The sequence below is a fragment of the Mytilus galloprovincialis genome, chromosome 9, assembly GCF_965363235.1.
Source record: "Mytilus galloprovincialis chromosome 9, xbMytGall1.hap1.1, whole genome shotgun sequence".
In the NCBI taxonomy this organism is placed as follows: Eukaryota; Metazoa; Mollusca; class Bivalvia; order Mytilida; family Mytilidae; genus Mytilus; species Mytilus galloprovincialis.
In genome coordinates this window covers 49,857,027-49,881,466 of record NC_134846.1, presented here as the reverse complement: position 1 = coordinate 49,881,466, position 24,440 = coordinate 49,857,027, and the positions used below count along the sequence as shown (strand labels likewise).

The window sequence follows — 24,440 nt, the reverse complement described above, 5'->3', positions numbered from 1 at the left end:
ACCAGGACGACAGGATACCAACTAACAGTAATTTAACATGCTTAAAGAAGGCATCATATTTTCATAAGTTAGGCGAGTTGGCAGACCTCTTTTCAATGAGGGTTTAACTGGTTTCATATTTAATCATGTGTTTGGGGGTCGTAAAGGGTATACAATATGTAGTAATATATAAAGTACATTAAAATTGTTTTGTGGCGTTCTTAACTATATTTTATGCATTGTAAATGTTTTTTCGTCTTATCTTAAACAGCTGGGATGTAAAATAGTTATCCCATTCGGACATCGAGTTGATCTTACACTGACACACCGCTATAACCGTTAACGTTAACTATTACATGCATTCTGAACGAAAATCAATCCGGACAAGTACACGACATTCATGAAAGGTTATTTCTTTTGATTTGTAGATAGGAACTTCATACCGATAATGCAATATCACCTGTGTTATTTTCTCTCACCTGGAAACGTTTTGGGTCACATTATCATATATAAACAAAATGCAATAGAACAATTTCAGATTTTGAGTTTACTGATATCTCTGAACTATGGTAAGTGCAATGTATTGTATTAATGCTATATTTGTTATAAAAAAAGAAAATGAAATGAAATGCTTTAGTTGTTTGGAAAAATTATATAGATTTTTCAACGTGTTATGCTATATTAGTAACTGTTGGAACAAGTTACATATCTGACGGGCAGTCATGCCCTGTTCGTTAGTACTTTGATCACAAATGAAAAATGAAATCTTTATTTACATGTTTATATTTCTTAATGTCTCAAAAAGTTATTTGTTACCTTTGGTGATAATCTTTGTAATGTGACGATTTTGTATCCCCCGTACATGTACAGTTACGTATTGTTTCACGAAACTGTTTATTATACCTGATGAACAAGAAATTTAAATGTAATTACAATTTGGAATTCTGTTACTAGGAATTGTGTTGTTTGGCATGGAATTTTTTTGTTATTTGGCATCGCACCGTGTAGACGATATTAAGGCGAAATGAATGTGATAAACTACTATTTTTTAAGTTGCTTGCTCCATACACATTCAAATTTATATCTGGAAATTAAAATGAATAGCTTGATAAGTCTTACCCCCCCCCCCCCCCAAACAAAAACCTACTATAAGCAACCAAAAAATACTAATAAGTTTTGAAAATCAATTACGATCTATTGCTGTAAAAAATGTCATTAGCAACCTTTCTCAGTTTCAACTTATATCCTTGACAGTTTTGATGTCATGATAGTTATCTGATTAAATTTTGTGATCATACTACATCTTCTTATTTTAATAACGGACAATAATTGAAAAAAAGATTGATTACTGATTATCAAATAATAAAATTAAAAAATTAAAAAAAAAATCCACAATTGAAATGAATACAAACATATAGATATAACAAAATTAAGTAAATTACAGTTATGATGCAAGATTTTTTAGAATGCATCAAAAAAGTGAATCAGTTGAAAATAATATTTAAAGATCAATGATAATTCTAATTTATCCACATGAAGTATCTCTATAGCTAGATCTGATAAAACAAAATGTGTGTCATCTAAGTAATTATGGTATTTTACAATGACTGATAAAAGAGAGGCTAGGGATTGTGAAAGTTATTAAAAATATCAAAAGAAAAAAAAATACCTCACAACATCTCATTAATTAAAATTATAACAAATTTAGAAAACAGTGAAATTTAATAATTATTTCATCATCAAAACGAGATTTTCAAATTTATTTTAATATACTGTATTTATTTTCTTTTTTATATTTTAAATAACTTTCACAATCCCTAGCCTCTCTTTGATCAGTCATTGTAATTTTCAATTGCTACCTGTAACGTCTATTTTATATAGGCACCTACATCTTAATATTGGATTTATAATATGTCATAGATGAAACTTGTTTTAAAAAAATTCTTTTTTAACCGAATTAAGTCATTTCAATTGATATTTCACAGTTTGGATTTTTATATTGTAATGTAACATTACTAACTCAGGTTAAGGTGAAGGTTGGCGCCTGTTGAAACCGCTGCATTCTATGCACCTGTACTAAGTCAGGAGCGTGTGGTTCAGTGGATGTCGTTTGTTGATGTGGTTCATATTGTTTCGTTTCTCCTTTTTATATAGATGAGACCGTTGGTTTTACTGTTTGAATTGTTTCACACTAGTCATTTTGGGGCTCTTTTTATATTGGTGTTCCATGTGAGCCAAGACTCTATATTAAAGGTCGTAATTTAACAAACAATTGTTAACATTTTATACATTGTGAGCTGTGTAAATTTTCTCGGCAAAAATAACGATTATTTTTTTGCAGCTCTTCGTACTAAAGTTGAAAAATGTTTGATATCATTGGTAATTTTAAAGTTGCTATAGATAGCTGAATAAATATCATACATAAAGGTCCATTATGATGCAACCAATTAAGTCAACCAGTCCCCCATGAATTTTAGGAATCACAAGTTCTAAGATAGGGACACATGTTTAATATTATTGACTTTTGTCTCAATTTTTAATCTTACAATATGTGTGTCCTATATCAGCATAGTACATATGTCAACCCTCAAATACTCGTACTGTCATATCATTCGTGTATATTAACATATTCCCAATTTTATAACCCCTTAAATCAATACAATCGTAGCCACACCAACAAAAAGAAAAAAAAACAGTGTTTTAGTAACAATTCAAAAATGGTCTGTATATCTACTGAAACTAATGCATGTAGCTTTGCAAGATTTTGTGAGACAGTTTTATACACAATTTCATAAACATAGTCTTTGGTTCATTAAAAATGTTGTGCTAAGCTTACATTAATTAATACTTTAGGTTTCAAATGATTTTTGTTTGAGCATTGTTGAATCCAGAATCGCACGAAAATATTGAAGTTTTATACTTATGCACACATGACCTAAAACAATTAACGATTCCCCGATACTGTACATGTATATGTTTTATTTTCTTGTAGGACCACTTATATCGATTTGTTGGTATCTGGACAGTGTTTATTGTTTACATTGCAGTAGGTGTTGAAGGTATGTTCTGAATATTCATACAGCTTAAGTATATGACTGTACAACTTATTGTAAGGTTTCCGAATTTTCTTCAGGATACAAAATTTAATTAAAAAGATATATACTTTGACTTGTCCAAATCGTTTTGTCGTTAAAGGTTAGACGTACAATATAGGTGGTAGACGTTTTTCCCAAAGAATAAGGTTTTGACGCATATAATTAAACTTTTATAATGTTTATTGCTAAACTTTAAATTTGAAAATGATAACCTAGAATATGTCATAGAGACAACAATCCGACCAAAGTGCTAGAAACAGCCCAAAGCCGACAATGGGTCTTTAACATAGGAGATAGGTTTCAGGTGGCCCCTTTACAACAATGTATACAAGTTCAGCGAAAATGGGATTTTATACTAAATTCCGAAACATGTAAAGGAACCAAAATTATAGAAGCACACAAGAATAACAAAGATCAGAGGCTCCTAACTTCGTCCTAGTTTAGTGAAAATGGACGTCATACTGAACGCCAGAACATTTAAATTTAAAAAAATTAAGGGGCCAGCTTCAGCTATGGCTTTTTTGTTGAGTTATTGTTTCTTAAAAAAAATTCCAAATTTTAATTTTCGATTTTGTGATATTGTTATTTATTGGTTATTTGTAAACATAAATGCAATAGTATAAATCAAACGATATCAAATTGAAGTTATGTATAAATCTGGTGAGTACAGATATAATGAAAGCGACAAAATATGGGATAGAAAAAAATTAAAATCGTTTGAAATATTAAAATAGTGAGAAAAAGTGTGACAAAATGGTTCACCTCTACCGCCATACTCGTAAGACGATCCCGTAGATAATAAAACATGTAATGTCAAAACTAGGATCATGATTTTTGATATCGATAAAATGATATTTGCGAGTTCAGAAATCAAAGTAACTCGATAAACCAATGTATTTTGTCTAGAAAAGAAATTACGTTTCTCTCATCCACTTTCTGTATGTACCGTTCCAAAGGTAGAAATCTGCACTTCAGTTTGTTTTTTGTTTATTGTTTAATACAATCATACATAGGACTATAACTTTTTTTTCTTTTGAATCATTTTACATTTGTTATTTCGGGGACCATTATACCCTGTTATGAGGTAAGGGTTTTAAGCGCTTTTGGTCGTACAAAAACCTACAACTGCTAACTCTGGTTAAAAGTGTTCTCATTGACGACCAAACCATGCACATCTTTATTTTAATGAAATGTTGTATGTTTCATATGTTAAGATCGAAACACCCTGAACGTTATATATGTTTTGCATTTAATAGTACAACGCTTGTTTTCACATGCCATGTTGTAACACATTCAAACTGCAGCACTTACATTTACCAGACGCTTTATTCATTCAGTGTATGTACTTAATTGTATCATTAAATTAAAAAAGATCGATATGCACAGTTTTTGTGTTCGGAATTGAAATTTAGAGTATTACTCAATCGGTGTTAAAAATTTAAATAAATTAAATTCGACTTTCATAGATACTTCGGACTTAATTGAAACAACAACTACAACAACCACATTCACACACAGTTCGCCATCTGTATACCTTGCACACAATATATGTGAAAAACTGAAAAATCATAAAAATTCTTGCAATGTGATTTTTGTTTGAAATCTATGTTATACAACACTACCTGAAATAAGCTATTACATACATAACTTGAGTGCAAATTACAGTTGAAAGAAATCTTGATGCATTTAGTGAGTGTTTTGTTATTTCCAGTACATATAATGTTAAATTGGTTCCTGAATACCTATGTAACTTGTACATTTCATGCAATACCTATGAAATAAACGGCTTAATCCTGTTTGAAGTGACAACATGATTAAAAAGGATTGATGAAACACCATATGATATTTTTTTTCAGGAGTAGCTTACGGTGCCGCTTGTAAAGGTACAGGAACCGGGGATTGCACAGAAACAGCTAATATAGTTTGTGACACTACCTGTAAATGTACTGCCGCTTCATTCCGAAAAAGTACTACAGAATGTGCAACAAGTAAGAGCTGTTTATCAATCTTGGTTTCCAGATTTACTGTCTAATGATATGTGTTCTTGGTCATCTCTTGTTTTTAATTAATCTAAGTTACTTTCAATATTAACACATTACATTAAAATTACTGATATAAAAGGACACCAAATTTTTAAAAGGTCATAATAATATAATAAATGTACATTATACAACAATTATGCTGAAAACTTGACGGGAATTAACGAAAAATTAATTATTTCAAGTACGGTCACTTCATTTGTATTATATAAATTATATCCAAATACGTTGCATCGACAACAAAGACATTAAGCTTGAATACCGTAATTACTGTTCAATTTATTTGACGCCAATAGTAGCAAGATGTTGACATTTGTTACGTAACATTCAAAGTAAGGACAAACTGAATGTGGATATTCATTCTACATCCACATAAAATGTTGACAATTTCGATTAATTTTTCTTCTAAACCATAGAATATAGTTCATTAAAATGTAAGAGTGATTCTTATAACATTTAGGTGTTTTTAGTTTTCTTTTCCAATTTAACAAAAAGTTCGTTTGATCAATATATTGTGGTATCGTTGTACACTAAGCCGGTTTTGCCTTACAAAATAAAACTTGGATATATAATGACTTTTTTGACCGCGATATGCCTTTATTAATATGATAGAAAGTGTTTCTGAAAAGAGGAAAATTTATTCAATATTTTTTTAAAGTCAAATAAAATCCTCAAAAAATTTGTGAAAGGAGTGGAAAACAAGGTCGTCAGAGTGATAGAAATTATATTTTGAATAACGTCAGATCTGAACATGATTCTGGAAACAAACAGGTGAAAAGCGTCAGTCTCTGATTGATTGTCACCAACGACATTCAAAGGAAAACCGAAACTGCTCATTAAAATCAACGTCAATAGTAGTATCAAGTTGCTATTGTGTGGAATTCAAAGTAAGAACAAACCTAACATTTATCGCCATGCAACATTCATGTCATATGTTAAAAGATATAATAGCATTTCACAACTATTTAAAGAATGTATCTAATTTAACGTATTTATTTCTACAGGTATTCAACAATACCAAATTGTTTTCCCTTGTTTTGGTAAAATAAAGTGATACCTGATTTTTTTTTCAAGTATAAAAAGTCGGTTCCGTTTGAAAAAAATAAAACATGGATTTATAATGAATCATTTGTCCTTCATTCTTATAAGTTACAATGATTGGAAATTCTATATTGTATGTTTCTGTAATGCGGGGTTCACACATTGCCGATTATTTCTCCCGTTTGAGATCAGACAGCGATACGACACGAAAAGTGAAAAAGTCGGATTAGTATCCTAAATTATCTGGAATGTCCTATTATTGTCTGAACGCAGTCGTTTTAGTTCGTAACAGATTCCTACTGGTCGGGAAGGGTCTGAATAGTGCGGCAAAGCACCCCGACAGTTATGTGCGTCCCGTAACATTCGGGGAAACTCAGCCGATTTTGTCTAGTCGGATTACAATCGTGCCTATCTCGTGACAGATTCTTCTGTATCGGATCGAATTCCTAACATTGTTCTGTGTATTCGTGACGGTGTCCTGTAGAACGGGAATGATCTGGAGAAATTTTTCATTACTGTTTTCTGCCGATTGAGTCCAGATTGCATCCAGATCTTGTCGATTGCGAACCGGTTTTGCCGAAACCGTTCCGAAACAGTCCTGTTATTTATTCTAAATTCGTCAATGATACCGACGTAAGAGTCCCGAAATTACAGAATACAATACGACGGAGACCAGACAAAGCCGTTTGCAATGCGATAGAGCGGACCGTGATAGGATTACGTTCCGACAGTACCTGATCATCCCGAGTATGCCGACAGTTTTCGAACGGATAACTTCCGTCAGCGTCGGTTCACTGTCTTGTCACTATCTGATCTCTGTCGGATTACATTCGGTAGAATCGGGACGCAGTCGTGACAGACTCGGTCGAATTTTACCTAGTGAAAGATACAAATCGGATTAAAAGCGGATTTAGAACAGGATTATCGGGATAAATTCGCTTGGAAACGGTTAAATATCGACGCTTCCTGAACAATATCTGATTGTTGTCGTGATTAAATATTTTTTTTTACAAATTTTAATTAAAGTTTGAATTTCCATCCATGATTCATAGGATCTTGATCAGACTTTTAATAAATTTTAATCGGGAATGGTCTTGTTACATTTGTAAGGACGGCAGTAAAAATCGTGAATGTGTGACCCCAGCATAAAAGAAAAATCTGATCCAAAAAAAATAAATAGTAACAGCAGTGTGGCAAACGTGGCCGTCAGAGGGCAGTTATAAGCGATAACAAATGTTAAGAATAATATATATGTATTTGCGAAGTAAGATCACAGCTTCTGTCGGTTATCAACCCATGAACAAAAGGTCTTTGGGTAACCGTAAATTAAAATTATAAATCAAATCTTTAAATGATATTTGATAATTAAAATTGAAATAAAACTAAAATGTAATGAAATTATGAATTAATAGTGTGCTGAATTGAACCCTGGCAGCAGATGCCCAAATCAACATGAAATACTACGTTTGAAGTGTAAATGAAGATTAAATGGATTATTGTTCTAATTTAAAAATGATAAATCAAGTTTATCGGTCCTGGTGCAGTCATAAAGTCCGCCACTAAACAAATTCGAAATTTTCTGTCATAACAGAATGTTTCGAAAATTGTTACCGCCAACCAGTACTATGAAGGTGAATTATTTAAAAATAAAAACCTGTATGTTAAAGAATCTGACCGCCGTAACTACAAGCTAACAGATTCCCGAAGCTATGGACCTACTTCGAAGTTTTGTGGACAAATTGTATGGAAAAATTTTATAATGTCAAACCAACCTTGCTGTAACCTATACAAAACAAATCATTTCCGATATCTGATAAATGAACACCGTCTAAAAATAAATCTGGGTGTCTGCGGATATTTCTGGATATCTAATATAAGCACCGCCATGTTTGATGATATATGTAGCTACTACACTATTTAATCTAACTCTAGCTCTGTTCAAAGATCTGTGTACAATCTCATTCCTGTATTTCAATCTGGGTAAAATTTGAGACCAAACAAATTTTGACTGTGGTAGTAAGACCCGAAGGCATTCAATTACTTTTAAAATATCGTGTCCTAATACACATGACACTGTTTGTCCGATATTATTTCCACCACAGTGAAGTACAAATACTTGTAGGGGTTCTTCAAATGTAAGCAAATGTTTGACTTTGGGTTTTATCTCACAAATTCTCATTCCACTTTTTCCTTGCCACCATATTGTAGTCTTTATTCGTTCCAAACCTAAATTTACACCATCGACAGACTTTCTAGCATGTACAAATGCATGTTTGATGATTGAAGAACCAACCAACCAAATACTCTTTTGTTGACCTGAAAGTCTTAAAGTGACGATCAGGTGAGCATTCAAATTTCAAATCAATAATGTACAATATATACAAACAAATATATGATGACACATATCAAATCTGAATTACTAACTTTAGCGTTGGTATTCTGATATATATTTTATAAGCTTTTGATTCCCAACGACCAAAATCCTGAATTTCATCATCAGAAAACCCAATTTTCGAAGACTGAGATGCAGCTCCGATCCTAAAACTATGACTTTGAAAATTATCCGATGTAATATTCGCCACATTCAGAGCTTTCTTTAGAACAGCGTTAAACTGATAACGTGTAACATAGTTTCCACCGAAGTGTATGAATGCAGGACCAATGTTTTTGGGCCTGGCAATAAAATATTTCTTTAATAAATGGACAGGAGATACATGAGAATTTATTGAAGGTATAATTATTAAACTACCTTTGCCTAACTGATCAGTTTTTGAAAATTTAAGGTTGATAGAAACGTTATTTTCTGAACAACTAAAATCATCTAACGACAAAGTGGGAGAATGTGCCAGTGATTTATTGACTACTAATTCCCCTATCCTGAAAAACGAAATACGCCAAACTAAACAACCCCGAAAACAATAAGGTCTCATACTGTAAGAGACATACAGATGGTAATAGTGAAATCAATTTATCTAAAATCTGTGGCGAAATTGGCAATCTTTAATCCTCTCGTTTGTCAAACCTTTCCATTCCAATTAACATTTTCTTAATTATAAAATTGTGAGTGTTATCAGTAATATTTTACATTTTACATTTAAAGGCTATACCAAAAATATAAGACTTGACAGTAGACGGAGCATAACCTTGCACAGATAAATAAGCTATAAAGTTACAGATAACATTAAGTGAGGGTGGCCAAACAATGGCATGTCCTTGCTAAATTAATCAAATGACCTGACAGCAGTAACATAAGTGTCACTTGTGTTTGGTGAGATTGACGCCGTTAACAACTTGTTGGATTCAAATTTGAGATCACTTGAGGAAAAGACTGTTGGACCTTTTCTGGTTCTTGTATCGCCTCTGGAGACATGCGCCAAAACTTTTGACCACTGTTGACGAGAAATTGCATCTGCAATATAGTTTTTGTTTGATGTAATATGCATTGCTTTGAACTGAATATTTTACACCATATAGCTTTTAAGACTAAAGGACGACGAATATGCATTATCCTGCTTGATCTAGTATACGTTTTAGATATAATTCAATGAACAAGTGCTTTATTGTCAACGTGTAAGATAATTTTCTTATTCGCAAAAATCTCATACCACAAATGAAAGGCTTATACAATAGGTAATAACTCTTAAAATGTAATGTCCTTTAATATATCGCAACCTTACCAAAATGACGGCAAAGGAAAGAAAGCCCAATTAGGATGTAAATACGAAGCACATCCACCAAAAGCACTCCCAGCACTATCAGTAAATAACTCCATATAAACATTTGATATCCAATCGAAATCGGGAAAATAAAATTTGCCATTAACAAGGATTAAAACAATCTTAAAATAACGACAATAGCCTTATGTCTTCCTTAATTGACGCAGTGAGCCTAAAATGGTGCCGAGAATTTGATATTCCTGACATTGCATCACAAAAACGTCTGTTGAATGCCCTACCCGTAGGGATTACTCTCGAACAAAAATTCAAAATGCCTGTAAAAGAATGGAGAACACGTCAAGCCCCCAAAAAGTAAGAACATGAGTTGGACCGACGGTCTTATCATGTGCCAAAGGGACGCCTAAGTGATCACATACACAATCAAATTCACTCATCAGGTTAAGGCAAGTTGAATCAGCCCCAGGGCCTGCAAACAAAAAATCATCTATGTAGTGGTAGTGTATAACACTTTCCGATCCCGTTTTGTCCTCAAAGATACATTCTAGATTTTCTCAAATGTTGTGCAAGACAGACTACAACCTTGAGGCAAACAGCGGTCCACGAAGTAAAAGTCCAAAAATTTGAAACCTAATAACTCGAAATCACCCGGGTTTACTGGTAAAAGCCTTAATGCCGATCGCGAGCTGATATCTTTTTTTCAATTAGGGCGAACTTTCAAACGGCGTAAAAGTAACAGAACACAAGCCCTTATCAATATAATCATTTACGCTTAAACCGTGTGGGTATGATAAATGCTGTATAAGCCTCCAAGAACCATCCCTTTTTAGGACATAAGCCAATCGGAGACAATCTTAGATTAAAAAGTAGTATATTGTTAAATGCACCAGCTATTCTTCCCAAATTAATTTCTTTCAATAACTTCATTGCCAAAACAGAAACTAGATTTTTACAATCAGTAGTCATCCTAGGTCCAGTATACTTTAGACGAAAACCTTCCAAAAATCCCAAATATAAGTTTGAAGCAACTATTTTATTACTATAATTTTCCAAAAACTTGCAAAGAACATCAAATTTAATTGGCGTATTAGCGATTGAATGAATCGTGGAAAGCTGGTCGCTGGAATTTGACAGCTGCCCTTGGATTAGCACTCGAGCCTCGTTGCGAACTTTTATTTTGTTGTCCAGCAGCGAATCTAGGACCACGCCTAGAATTAAAATTTGTCTGAGCACCATGAAATCGTGTACAGTTTACCGATGGATGAATACCTGTACAACGTAAACAACTATGTGAATAATGACAGTTAGGCCTAGTACAGGAGCCATTGTTATAATCATAACATTTATACGCATTAGTTACATGGTTTTGGTTATTTTGTGTGTTATCATCATACACGAAGAGTAACCAAAGCTCTAAATCAATTGTTTCCCAGTTACAAGACGGACTTCTTAAATTTTTTTTTGCTCGGCATACCTCTTCCAGCTTAAACCGGGAACCCTACTAGGTCCCAGTCGTATGTTACTCATGTATTTCAGAAGCCCTCTTGTCTTGTAAATATCAATGAAAATCAGGAATGCATCAGTCCACTGACCAATACTATTAATCTTTACCGTTGATGCTTTTGGTTTAGATTGTAGAACACCATCTTTAATTATTAAAGTATTAGAATTATTATCAATAGGTACTGTGGTCAACAATAAACAACCCAGATCAATATATACCCATGTAAGATTTTTTTCTGATAATGCTAGAAACATTATTACCCAAATCATTGCTGATGCTGGCAATTTCATGTACAGAATTGACATTAGATTCAAAATTTTGAAATGTACCTTGTTCGTTGATGTTTTGTGAATACGCAGGCATTACGGACTCTTCATTATTCGGTACATCCACTGAACTGTTAGACATGGTAGATGGTCCCGGTGCATAATATATTGTAATTTGCGTCCGGGGTGGCACTACATCATGTTCTGTTTGGGACAGTGCAGCTGTCCTGTCATTCTCGGTTACACGGGCTGTTCTCCTTCTTTTAACTCCCTTTTCCTTCTCGACAGTTTTCATTATTCGGTAAATCCACTGAACTGTTAGACATGGTAGATGGTCCCGGTGCATTATATATTGTAATTTGCGTCCGGGGTGGCACTACATCATGTTCTGTTTGGGACAGTGCCGCTGTCCTGTCATTCTCAGTTACACGGGCTGTTCTCCTTCTTTTAACTCCCTTTTCCTTCTCGACAGTTCCCCCCTAGGCATCACTAACCTTCCAATAAATGAACACAGTGTAAATAAAAAAAAGTTACCAATCTTAAAATATATGTATAACTAAATATAAAAGTAAACATGAAATGAACATCGCAATATCTATTACGGAAAAGAACTGATGATGAATCAATTAATCAAATGTCAATTTAAAGCTTTTACCGAATATTCCTTAACGGAAGCCTAGTTAAATATAATTCACTTAAATAATTCGCAACATCAAATAACAGTTAGGTGTACCATGTATAATTGTATTGTCTACCCATAATAGATGACTCTCAGCGTGCATCGAATATTTAGTATATTACATACCTGATAATTGGAAGTTACCGGAATAATCTGCATAACAAAATGTAATTAGCATGGATAGAATCAACATTTGATGCCTCAATAAAAGACAAAGCAATAATATTAATGAAACTAAAAGTTGAATTAAATTAAACATCATAATTCGTTATAGAAATATAATAAACATAAACAAATAAAATCAATTGAATGTATTAAAATTAAATATCAAGTAATCATGTGTATAATAAAATAACTCAATAATCTTACCTTAAATCAATATAAATCCTTGAAGATAGCGTTTGCAATATTTGTGATAAGAGTGAAAGAGCAGTTAATTAATTATAGGTAGTGTAATAAATTTAGACATGCGCGTCTGCTGTGGCCTGCTAATGAACTATTGCTGGTCTTCCTCTTATAACGCAATTTAATGGTCGAGCCCTTTAAATCGAATTACTAGAATTTATTTTCTGAATACAATTTCGTCAAATCTGAAAATCAGTCTGGAAACAGACACCTCAAAAGTGCAAGTCACTAATAATGGTAATGGTCACAAAAAACAAAACCTACCAACATATATTGTATATTTTTTTTGTCTTTGTGAGCCAAATCTACAGGTGCTTGAGTAATCGACCCAGTTATTTTTAAATATTTTTTATAAATGTTTTAATTAATTAAATATTTATTCTTTAATATATTCATATATTTACACTTATCTAATATTTTTTTGGCTTTTATCTGCACGATATTACAACAAATTTATTTAAGATATGACGCCCCTGTATTTTCATTTTCAAAAGCAAGATAAAAATCTAAAATTCTGTAATTTTATTAAATAATCGTAGTACATGAGATAAAGAAAACATTTGAAACTTATAAAATGCATCTGACGATTTTTAAGGAGTGGAAAAACAAGTGAACAAAAACAAAAAAAGATTCACTCTCGTTACTGTTAGATCGCGAAAATCAAAAATATAACAATATCAGCGACGACTGTGATCAGCAGTTATTTCCACATAATAATTCTATATTTTAAAGCAATTATGTGTTAAACTGTGTAATTAGAAATATAAATATATAATGAGAGCCCAGGTGGTCGTGTGGTCTAGCGGGACGGCTGCAGTGCAGGCGATTTGGTGTCACGATATCACAGTAGCATGGGTTCGAATCCCGGCGAGGGAAGAACCAAAAATTTGCGAAAGCAAATTTACAGATCTAACATTGTTGGGTTGATGTTAAGACGAGTTAAATGGTAAATGAAATTAAAAAAGCTGCTAATCTCTGCTACATATTGATTGAACATACAACATCGAAAGATCTGTCGGGTCACCAATTTCCTGAGTGTTCAAAAAATGTCCTTAGAATGTTATAATTTCTCAAAGTATGCTTTTTGTCAAATCTAACTTACCGAACACACCGGTTTGTTCTTGTCATATGTACATTTAACAGATAACTGTTGTCTTCTTGTTAATATAAACATTTAAAAGTCTTGTATTTAATTTTAAGTAAAGGTCGTCTCGAGTTTTGTACAAGTATTTGCGGTGAACGAATAATTAGCATGTTCAAGAGAGGTACACTGACAGTCAAAAATATATTTAAAGATGGTAACACAGGAATGTATTCGCATAGCAATAGTTTTAATCAAATTTACTTCAAGCCTGCTGACTCGTGGGTTGCTACCCTAGAAGGAAAATGATAACATTGATTGAAAGTTTGGTTTTATTACAAATATTTACCAGAACGTTTTTCCATGAATTCGTAATAGATATCTCCTTGATAGAATAGGACAAATATTGGAAGATATAATTTTCAGTTTTTATAAGGGAGGTAATATTTTTCACTAGATTGCCCACTGTAAAGAACTATCAGAATTAAGATATGCAACAGAGAAAACATTACTTACTTTGAACCATTCTATGTCCAGAAAATATACTACTATTATTTTGTTTATTACAATTTTAAACAACTTCATACCCATTCCTAAAGTAAAATGGGCAATTTTTACAGTTTCTTAAATATTGTCTTGGAATGATATATACTTCTTTTCAGAAATTTTGTTAAAAGCAGCATGTACAGCTTCACAACCGGCTGATCAGTGTGCAGACGCTCTTGCAGTATGCGCTTCTGGAAATACATGTTTGTGCAAGCCTGGGAATTTTGAAAATAAAGCCGGAAAATGTGTAAAACGTAAGATATTTTGAAATGACCGGTCAACTAGAATCATGGCTTAGTAATCATTAGTAATCATTATGTATGCCAATACGTTTTGTGATATATGTCGGGTTCTATGTCATGCGGCAACTGCCGGTAAGTACGAAAACTGTTTGTGTATCGTATAAATTATATTGCGTTTATCAAATTATGATTAGAAACCTGGAATGTGCTACAGAGCCAACAACCTGACATCCACCAAAAGCACTCCCAGCACTATCAGTAAATAACTCCATATAAACATTTGATATCCAATCGAAATCGGGAAAATAAAATTTGCCATTAACAATGATTAAAACAATCTAAAAATAACAACAATAGCCTTATGTCTTCCTTAATTGACGCAGTGAGCCTAAAATGGTGCCGAGAATTTGATATTCCTGACATTGCATCATAAAAACGTCTGTTGAATGCCCTACCCGTAGGGATCACTCTCGAACAAAAATTCAAAATGCCTGTAAAAGAATGGAGAACACGTCAAGCCCCCAAAAAGTAAGAACATGAGTTGGACCGACGGTCTTATCATCTGCCAAAGGGACGCCTAAGTGATCACATACACATATATATATATATATAATTTGTTTTATGTTCAGTATTTATCAAGATACTTGCTTAACAATCTTTGGTAAATGAAATTAAAAAAGCTGCTAATCTCTGCTACATATTGATTGAACATACAACATCGAAAGATCTGTCGGGTCACCAATTTCCTGAGTGTTCAAAAAATGTCCTTAGCATGTTATAATTTCTCAAAGTATGCTTTTTGTCAAATCTAACTTACCGAACACACCGGTTTGTTCTTGTCATATGTACATTTAACAGATAACTGTTGTCTTCTTGTTAATATAAACATTTAAAAGTCTTGTATTTAATTTTAAGTAAAGGTCGTCTCGAGTTTTGTACAAGTATTTGCGGTGAACGAATAATTAGCATGTTCAAGAGAGGTACACTGACAGTCAAAAATATATTTAAAGATGGTAACACAGGAATGTATTCGCATAGCAATAGTTTTAATCAAATTTACTTCAAGCCTGCTGACTCGTAGGTTGCTACCCTAGAAGGAAAATGATAACATTGATTGGAAGTTTGGTTTTATTACAAATATTTACCAGAACGTTTTTCCATGAATTCGTAATAGATATCTCCTTGATAGAATAGGACAAATATTGGAAGATATAATTTTCAGTTTTTATAAGGGAGGTAATATTTTTCACTAGATTGCCCACTGTAAAGAACTATCAGAATTAAGATATGCAACAGAGAAAACATTACTTACTTTGAACCATTCTATGTCCAGAAAATATACTACTATTATTTTGTTTATTGCAATTTTAAACAACTTCATACCCATTCCTAAAGTAAAATGGGCAATTTTTACAGTTTCTTAAATATTGTCTTGGAATGATATATACATGTTTAACCCCGCCGCATTTTTGCGCCTGTCCCAAGTCAGGAGCCTTTGGCCTTTGTTAGTCTTGTATTATATTAATTTTAGTTTCTTGTGTACAATTTGGAAATTAGTATGGCGTTCATTATCACTGGACTAGTATATATTTGTTTAGGGGCCAGCTGAAGGACGCCTCAGGGTGCGGGAATTTCTCGCTACATTGAAGACCTGTTGGTGACCCTCTGCTGTTGTTTTTTATTTGGTCGGGTTGTTGTCTCTTTGACACATTCCCCATTTCCATTCTCAATTTTATTCTTTTCAGAAATTTTGTTAAAAGCAGCATGTACAGCTTCACAACCGGCTGATCAGTGTGCAGACGCTCTTGCAGTATGCGCTTCTGGAAATACATGCTTGTGCAAGCCTGGGAATTTTGAAAATAAAGCCGGAAAATGTGTAAAACGTAAGATATTTTGAAATGACCGGTCAACTAGAATCATGGCTTAGTAATCATTATGTATGCCAATACGTTTTGTGATATATGTCGGGTTCTATGTCATGCGGCAACTGCCGGTAAGTACGAAAACTGTTTGTGTATCGTATAAATTATATTGCGTTTATCAAATTATGATTAGAAACCTGGAATGTGCTACAGAGCCAACAACCTGACCAAAGAATAGAAAACAGCCCACTGTCACCAATCGGTACATAAGCTAGCATCTTAAGGTTGGTACCTAACACTACAGGGAGATAACTCTGTAATATCAACTAAATGTTTTAATTACGTTGCGTTGTGAAGGTAATATAAAGCTTCTGAATGATCAAAATTAGTGTTTGTCAAACTGCTATGTAACCAGTGTAATTTTTCTGATAAAACGCTTGGTTCAAATTTTTTGAATTTTTTATATTTTTGTAAAAGGGTCAAAGTAAATACTTTGTCAAAAATTTATGAAAATTAAACGAGTCAAATTGATTTTAGTGTAAGTGTTGGGTACCACCTTAACAATAATGCATACACGTTTTTTTTATATTGAGTTTGAAAACTGAAACATGTTGATTTTATGTAATCCACGTAAAGACAAATTTAACGTGGATCGTCATGCTACATCCACATGATACGTGAAATGAATAGAAACATTCAATAGTGGTTAAATGGATATATTGATATTCTTAAAGATCTACTCCAACTGGATACCCATATAAATAGCGTATTTTTTTGGATTCCAGCTTCACTGATTAGTCTTTTGTAGACGAGACGCGCGTCTGGCGTAAATACAAAATTTAATCTAGATATCTATAATGATATATAAAAAAGAAGATGTGGTATGATTGCCAATAAGACAACTATCCACAAAAGACCAAAATGACACAGACATTAACAACTATAGGTCACCGTACGGCCTTCAACAATGAGCAAAGCCCATACCGCGTAGTCATATATAATAGGCCCCGATAAAACAATGTAAAACAATTCAAACGAGAAAACTAACGGCCTTATTTATGTAAATAAAATGAACGAAAAACAAATATGTAACGCATAAACAAACGACAACCACTGAACTACAAGCTCCTGACTTGGAGGTTATTTACAACCACTGGGTCGATGCCACTGCAGGTGGAGTTTTAATTCCCCGAGGGTATCACCAGCCATATAGTCAGCATTCATTTGGCGACAAGAATTATCATTGCTATGGTCATATGTATAAATTAACTGTTTACAAAACTTTTGAATTTTTGAAATACTAAGGCTTTTATACCTCAGGAATAGATGACGTTAGCTGTATTTGGCAAAACATTTAGGAATTTTGATCCTCAATGCTCTTCAACTTCGTTTTTCAATTGACCTTTTTTACTTTTTTGTATTTGAGCGTCAATGATGAGTTTTTTGTAGACGAAATGCACGTCTGGCGTAAATACAAAATTTAATCCTGGTAACTATGATGAGTTTATTATTGACGTGTTTACCACATCTCTTAACATCATCATCGAATGATAATAAAATATAAAGAATTACGCATTTTATGTTTGTTAGATTGATAAATTCCATGACCATTAAAATTACCCAATTCAAATCAGCATATGTTGTACTTGCCCACTCGTCTATTAGTTTGGTACCCTTAACAATGTTTAGGTGTAATTGTTAACGTTCAAATTTTGTTCAATTGAGATATAAAAACGATTCGGGATCATTATGTATCATTATGGGTTTGTTATAAATTTAACGAACAGAAAGACACGCATAATGCCACAAACATACGGAAATGTAAAAATCATGACTGAAAAATTTCTTACCTGCCTAGGTTTTTGGTGACAAAGAAAGCATTCCAAAATCTTAAAATGAAAATGAATTGAAACTGATAGAAATGCGATGAAAAAGAATACATGTGAATTATATATTACTGAAAAGCTACACATTTTTATTTTAGCTTTTTATTTTTTGCAAATAGATATTTTATAAATACAGTATAGTACTACAGCCAAGCATCACTGTTATTGTAAATGATGGCTCGTTGTAAAACGAAAACGTTAACATATAATTACTTAATAATGAATTTTATATTCTGAATACGTTAACCAATCATGACTTAAGAAAGACCGTTGATACATTTTACCGACATGTGAGGTATACAAAAGTGAAAAGCCAATCCCAATAATTCCAATATAACAAAAAATCATTCTACTTGACCTAAACTAACAGATTGGTAAACATGCTCACTGTAGAATTGAGAATGGGAATGGGGAATGTATCAAAGAGACAACAACCCGACCATAGAACAGACAACAACAGAAGGTCTTCAATGCAGCGAGAATTCCCGCACCGGGGGCGTCCTTCAGCTGGCCCCTAAACAAATATGTATACTAGTTAAGTGATAATGAACGCCATACTAAACTCCAAATTGCACCTAGCCAATGTAGAAAAGTAAACGCATAACAATACGAACATTAAAATTCAGTTCAAGAGAAGTCCGAGTCTGTTGTCAGAAGATGTAACCAAAGAAAATAAACAAAATGACAATAACACATAAAAAACAACAGACTACTGGCAGTTAACTGACATGCCAGCTCTTGACTTCAATTTAACTAAATGAAAGATTATGTCATATGAAAAGCAGGCACACTCCTTTCCCGTTAGGGGTTTAGTATCATACCATCATAACATATATGAGAAGAACATAACCCGTGTTATGCCAACAACTGGTTTTGAACTCAATGTGTTTAGTTCCGATTCAAAGGCCCTATAAGTGAATCAATATTAACGCCGAAATATAGTAATGTTGTTTAGTACTGGAAATACAAAATAGCAGATTCATCTCCAATAAACGTTGATGCAATACCAATGCGCCATATTTTTGTTATTTGTTCGTTAATTTCGTATTCAAATGAAAACGTGCATTCCTTTTCTTTCTTATATTGCATTTGTAAATGATGACACATCTGAGTACTAATATTATGACTTGAATTGAGAAATGATACATTATATGATTATTTGACATAAATCGGATGACATAGAATAAAAATAACGGCTGCTATACACAAATGATGGATACTGATAAATAAACTTTAGAAAAAAAAAACGTTTCTATTTACAAATAGTCAGACAGATTATGTTCCATTAGGGTACCATTTTGATGATATTCAACTGCTCATGACAAAAAAATGAATCGGGTACTCCATGAAATATGTATAAACTTATAACTTGTTTTGTTATAAAATTTACAATTCACAGAAGTTGCATTTAATACAAATTGCGGAGTCGCAGAGACTGCTTCAGATCAATGTGTAGCCAGCACGGAATGCAAGAATGATGGTCAAGGTGCTAAAAAATGTCTGTGTAAAGCCACACACTATGAAAATGGAGGAAGTTGCACACCGAGTAAGACTAGAAATATCAACTTTCTCTGTGATTAATTATTAGTGTGTCAATTTTAAACTTATAATTTGTTTTAATTGTTGTTAACGGTTTAAACCAATCTGTGAGTAACTGCGAGTACTCTCAAATCTGTACTTTGTGTATTTTTTTGATTAGATGTACAAGTACCGGCCGGCTACGTACACTCTGTGTTCAAATTCGATGCATTTCTATTTATATTCAGCTAATGTGTAAAGCTTTTACAAGTATATTTTACAGTTTGTTTTTATATTGTACTGTTATACCACTGTCCAAGGTTATGGGAGGGTTGGTTGCACGCCTACATGTTTAACCAGACAATATTCCGTATGTATTTGTCCATAGTCAGAATCCTGTCATTCAGTGGTTGTTGTTTGTTGCTGTCTTACATGTGTGTTCTTCGTTTGTTATTTTGTATTTATTAAGCCATTGGATTTTCTCGTTTTAATAGTTTTACATTTGTCATTACGGGGCCTGAATATTTGACATTGGATTCGCTCATTGTTGAATGACATACGGTGACCTACTTTTTGTTAATTTCTGTGCTATTTGGTCTCTTCTGGTATATATAGCTGTATCATTGGTAATCATGGCACATCTTCAGTTTTACATTTAATGTAATTTTTTCCTGAATATTTGTTTTTAGTTACAAGTAATCTTAGTAAACAAAAACAAAAATGAGTACTTAAAATGTATGTATAATATGGACTTTTGGTCATCATAAATTCAGTCATTTACTAATTGATAACATGCATTGCTATAAAGGTTAGGTCTTAATTTTGACTCGGATTTGTTTCAGTTAAAATCATCTATGACTATTGAATAGGGGTATACTACAATTTTTTTATTTAATTTTTTAATCAAAATTTTTGTCCTATTTTATATTGACTTTAAGATATATATTTTGTTATATTCTTTTTTGTCCGTTTGTTCTAATAGCTCTTTGTGTTTATATGTAGGTTTACTACTTCTTTGGTTTTCAAAAGGCTTCGTGTGTCGGAGTTTTTTGTCAGTCTGTCTAAGCCTGAAAAGCGTTTCGGAGTCAACATATTTTTTAAACGCGTTTTTTTCTACATATTTTAGAACAATGTGTTTAAACAGAATGCCAAAGCATACACATATAAAAATCTCGAAAATGAATAACACATTTGCATATTTATTGGTATTATGACCTGTCTGTGATAAAGTTATTATCAATTTGTTATATTTATTTTCCGGACCATATGAGTATTTGGTCCATACGCGTATGGTTATGAGCATATGGGTATAAACTCATATGGTCCGACTGTACGCGTATGGTCGGGGTAATTAAAACATTTACCTTGGATAGTTTTAAACTCTTCACAAGCTATAACCCTTCTAGTTGTCGCGTCATTTAAAATGCTATTTAACATATTTCAATAATAAAAAAGATTAACTTGATAATTTTACTCCTTATTTGTAGTTACAATAAGAAGATGTCAAAATTAAATGCACATATTGTAAAAGGAATTTTTGTTACTTTAGGTATTACGGTGATTGAAAGGGGTCTGGTGACTTACCAAGTTTATTATTAAGTATATGACATCACCGACAAGGACCATACTTTATTTAAGTTATCCTGTAAAAATGTTGTACTGCAGTCATGTTACGATATTTGAAATCTAGAGCTTCTTCAAAACACCGTAGACACATCGGAACGACCCGAACCCTTGGTATCACTGAACGCATATGGTCCGGATCATTTACAAGGGAAAAATATAATCGATTAATAGATTGACGTACTATATAACACATATTTAGTGTGCAGAACCAGACGTTGAATGTAATGTGTTTTTGTATTGAATCATTGTCACTACTTGCACTATATATGTTTTTGCTCATTTTAAATTCCAGGAATTGTTCCAGGTGCCTCTTGTACTGCAAATCATTGTGTAACCCATGCTACTTGTAACACTACTTCTACTAAATGTCAATGCGAGACAGGTTATACTGCAACACCTACCGTCAAACCTGCCATGTGTAAGTTTGAGTTCAATAGCGTAAATTGAAAATACTGGTCAATGTCACCGTTTCATTTGTCACTTTATCTTTGTATCTCTATGATCTGTATTGTATCATTTACATCATGATAGCCGAAATGCATGTCTTTATAATAAGTTTTTGAAATATTTCACGTCGGTTGAACACAATAAGACACTTAGGTGAAAAAACTACACAATTGTATAGTAGAAAACACCTAACTGTTTCTCTTGCACATCACTGATGAGTCTTATATAGACAGAACGCATGTCTTGTGTACATATTCTATGACTGATGTATATTTGGAATTCAATGCGACCATTTACAAGTGAGAGGTATAGCTACCCTATAAACTAGGTTCATTCCACAATTTTTTACATAAGAAAAAGTCTGTACCAAGTCAGGATTATTGCAGTTGCTACCCATTCGATTGATTTGTTGAGCTTTGATTTTGTCATTTGATAATGTAATATCGTTTTTGAATTTTCCTCGGAGTTCAGTATTTTTGTAATTTTAGTCCAAGTCTATGCTGGTTTTTATTGTATTAATCTTACCAAATACGTATACGAAAAGATAATGTTTACTTTGCCAAAATGACATGAAACATCATAAAAACTACCGATGTGGTTTAACGTTTTGCTTATAGGACGAGTATTGTATTACTAACAACGACAAATAAAATGGTGGCTATATCTTATATCATCCTCACCGTCTTCTGAATCGAGATATTTGCGATTCATGACTAACTTAAAGGTTTTATGCACACTTGGCTAGTGTATACACAAATTACAAAATACGTTTGTTGTTGCAAAAATTTTGTCAATGATACAAAACTTTAACCCATTTTAGCATTTCCTGTATCGTAATAATATCAAATGAGTTTGAAAAAACCCTTATGTAAGCTGCTTTTAAGTAATCATATGTTTAATTTCTTTTCAGGCAGTGGTGTAATGAAAGTCGCAACTTTGTCGTACATGTTGGCGATACCAATTTTTGTATCCATGATGTTACTTCTACGATAAATGATTATTCTCTATAGTGTTTAGGTATTTTCATTTTGTGGTATTTGAGTTTTCTTTATGATATCTATATTATACGTTTTAGCTTTTAGACAGTCTGTTTAGTGCATAGTGATACCCTATAATTTTATTTTTTAGTTGTTGTTGTTTTTGTTTTGTTTTCTATGTCGTTCATTTATCAACTTCAAAAATACCGAAGAAACCATTTTAATAATAAATTAACTGTTAACAAAACTTTGAATTTTTGAACAACCAAGGCTTTTCTAACTTAAGAATAGATTACCTTAGCTGTATTTGGCAAAATTTTTAGGAATTTTTGGTCCTCAATGCTCTTCAACTTCGTACACTATTTGGCCCTTTAAACATTTTTTGATTCGAGTGTCACTGATGAGTCTTTTTGAGACGAAACGCGCGTATAACGTAATTATAAAATTTTAATCCTGGTATCTATGATGAGTTTATTTAATATACATTATTTGAATGATCTATATTATATTATCTCAGTTCAAACAATTATTGCTATTGTAAAAGAAATTGGAATATATTTTGAACATATAAACAATGTCTTGTTTAAAAAAATTTAAATTCATATCTATTCATCTTATTGTTGAATTCATTTGTATATAAGTAATTTTGCTTTTTAACAAAATTTTAAGTATATTGAAAGACATTTTGTTTGATTCTGAAAAGTGCTAGATAATTGGAATAACTCTCGACTATTATGTGTCAGCGAAAAGCAATTATTATTCTTCCTGTACAATGATGTACATATTTGCTTATTCTTTCTGGTATCAATATTATGTACAATCATTTCAAATGAACTAAAAAACAACATATACAGTAAACAAAAAAAGAGATTCGTTAACTCGTGATACACACAGAAACGTAGACAAAAAAATGAGCAGTGCCTTTTCTTATCATAAAAAGTGCCCTGCCCTCCACTGGCACCCTGCCCCTTTTGATTTCTAGCTAGAGCACTGATTTGAAAAAAAAAGTTTCTTGTATGTGTGAATTTAAAGTAATAGCACTTTATGCTACTTGTAAGTAAACGTCAAGCTATTCTATGTATTCGCTGTCTGTATACTTATCAAAATTAATAGTCCTGGCAAACGTAAATCTCTATTTAAATTTGTCTTGTTCTCTGTTTGGTTTTTCTCTGTCTATTTATTAATTTCGAACAGCGGTAAACTACTGTTATCTTTGTTTGAAGAAATTTCTCTAGAGCTAAATAACAAGTAAAGAAGCATATGAGAGGTGTAATTCATTAGAAAATTTTAAATTATTCTCGTTTTTGTATATTTATAGGTAATGTACGCATGTTAATGAAGGTTGTAATTGCTATGCAACTTGATGTACATACGTTTACGTTATATTAAAATAAAATAAAAACATTACCTTTTTTGTGCTTTTATGAAATATAATATATACTAAATAGTTGAAGATTTGGTGTTTGTAAGTAACATGCTACCGATGTTAAGAATCAAAAAGGGAAGTGAATTCTCACCAAAATGACTTGAAGTAGAATTCCTTGATCGAAAGATAAAGATGAAAAACAACAGC

At 32.5% G+C, this 24,440-nt stretch overlaps 1 protein-coding gene across 1 annotated transcript; it reads left to right on the top strand.

Moving 5' to 3' along the window:
- Positions 1–462: 462 nt before the first annotated feature.
- Positions 463–23,857, top strand: LOC143046946 (uncharacterized). Its single transcript, XM_076219984.1, has 8 exons — positions 463–548; positions 2,972–3,038; positions 4,931–5,062; positions 14,426–14,563; positions 16,297–16,434; positions 19,699–19,845; positions 21,736–21,861; positions 22,801–23,857. The coding sequence occupies exons 1-8, from the start codon at positions 546–548 to the stop codon at positions 22,881–22,883; spliced, it is 834 nt and encodes a 277-aa protein (XP_076076099.1). The 5' UTR covers positions 463–545; the 3' UTR covers positions 22,884–23,857.
- The last annotated feature ends 583 nt before the right edge of the window (positions 23,858–24,440 follow it).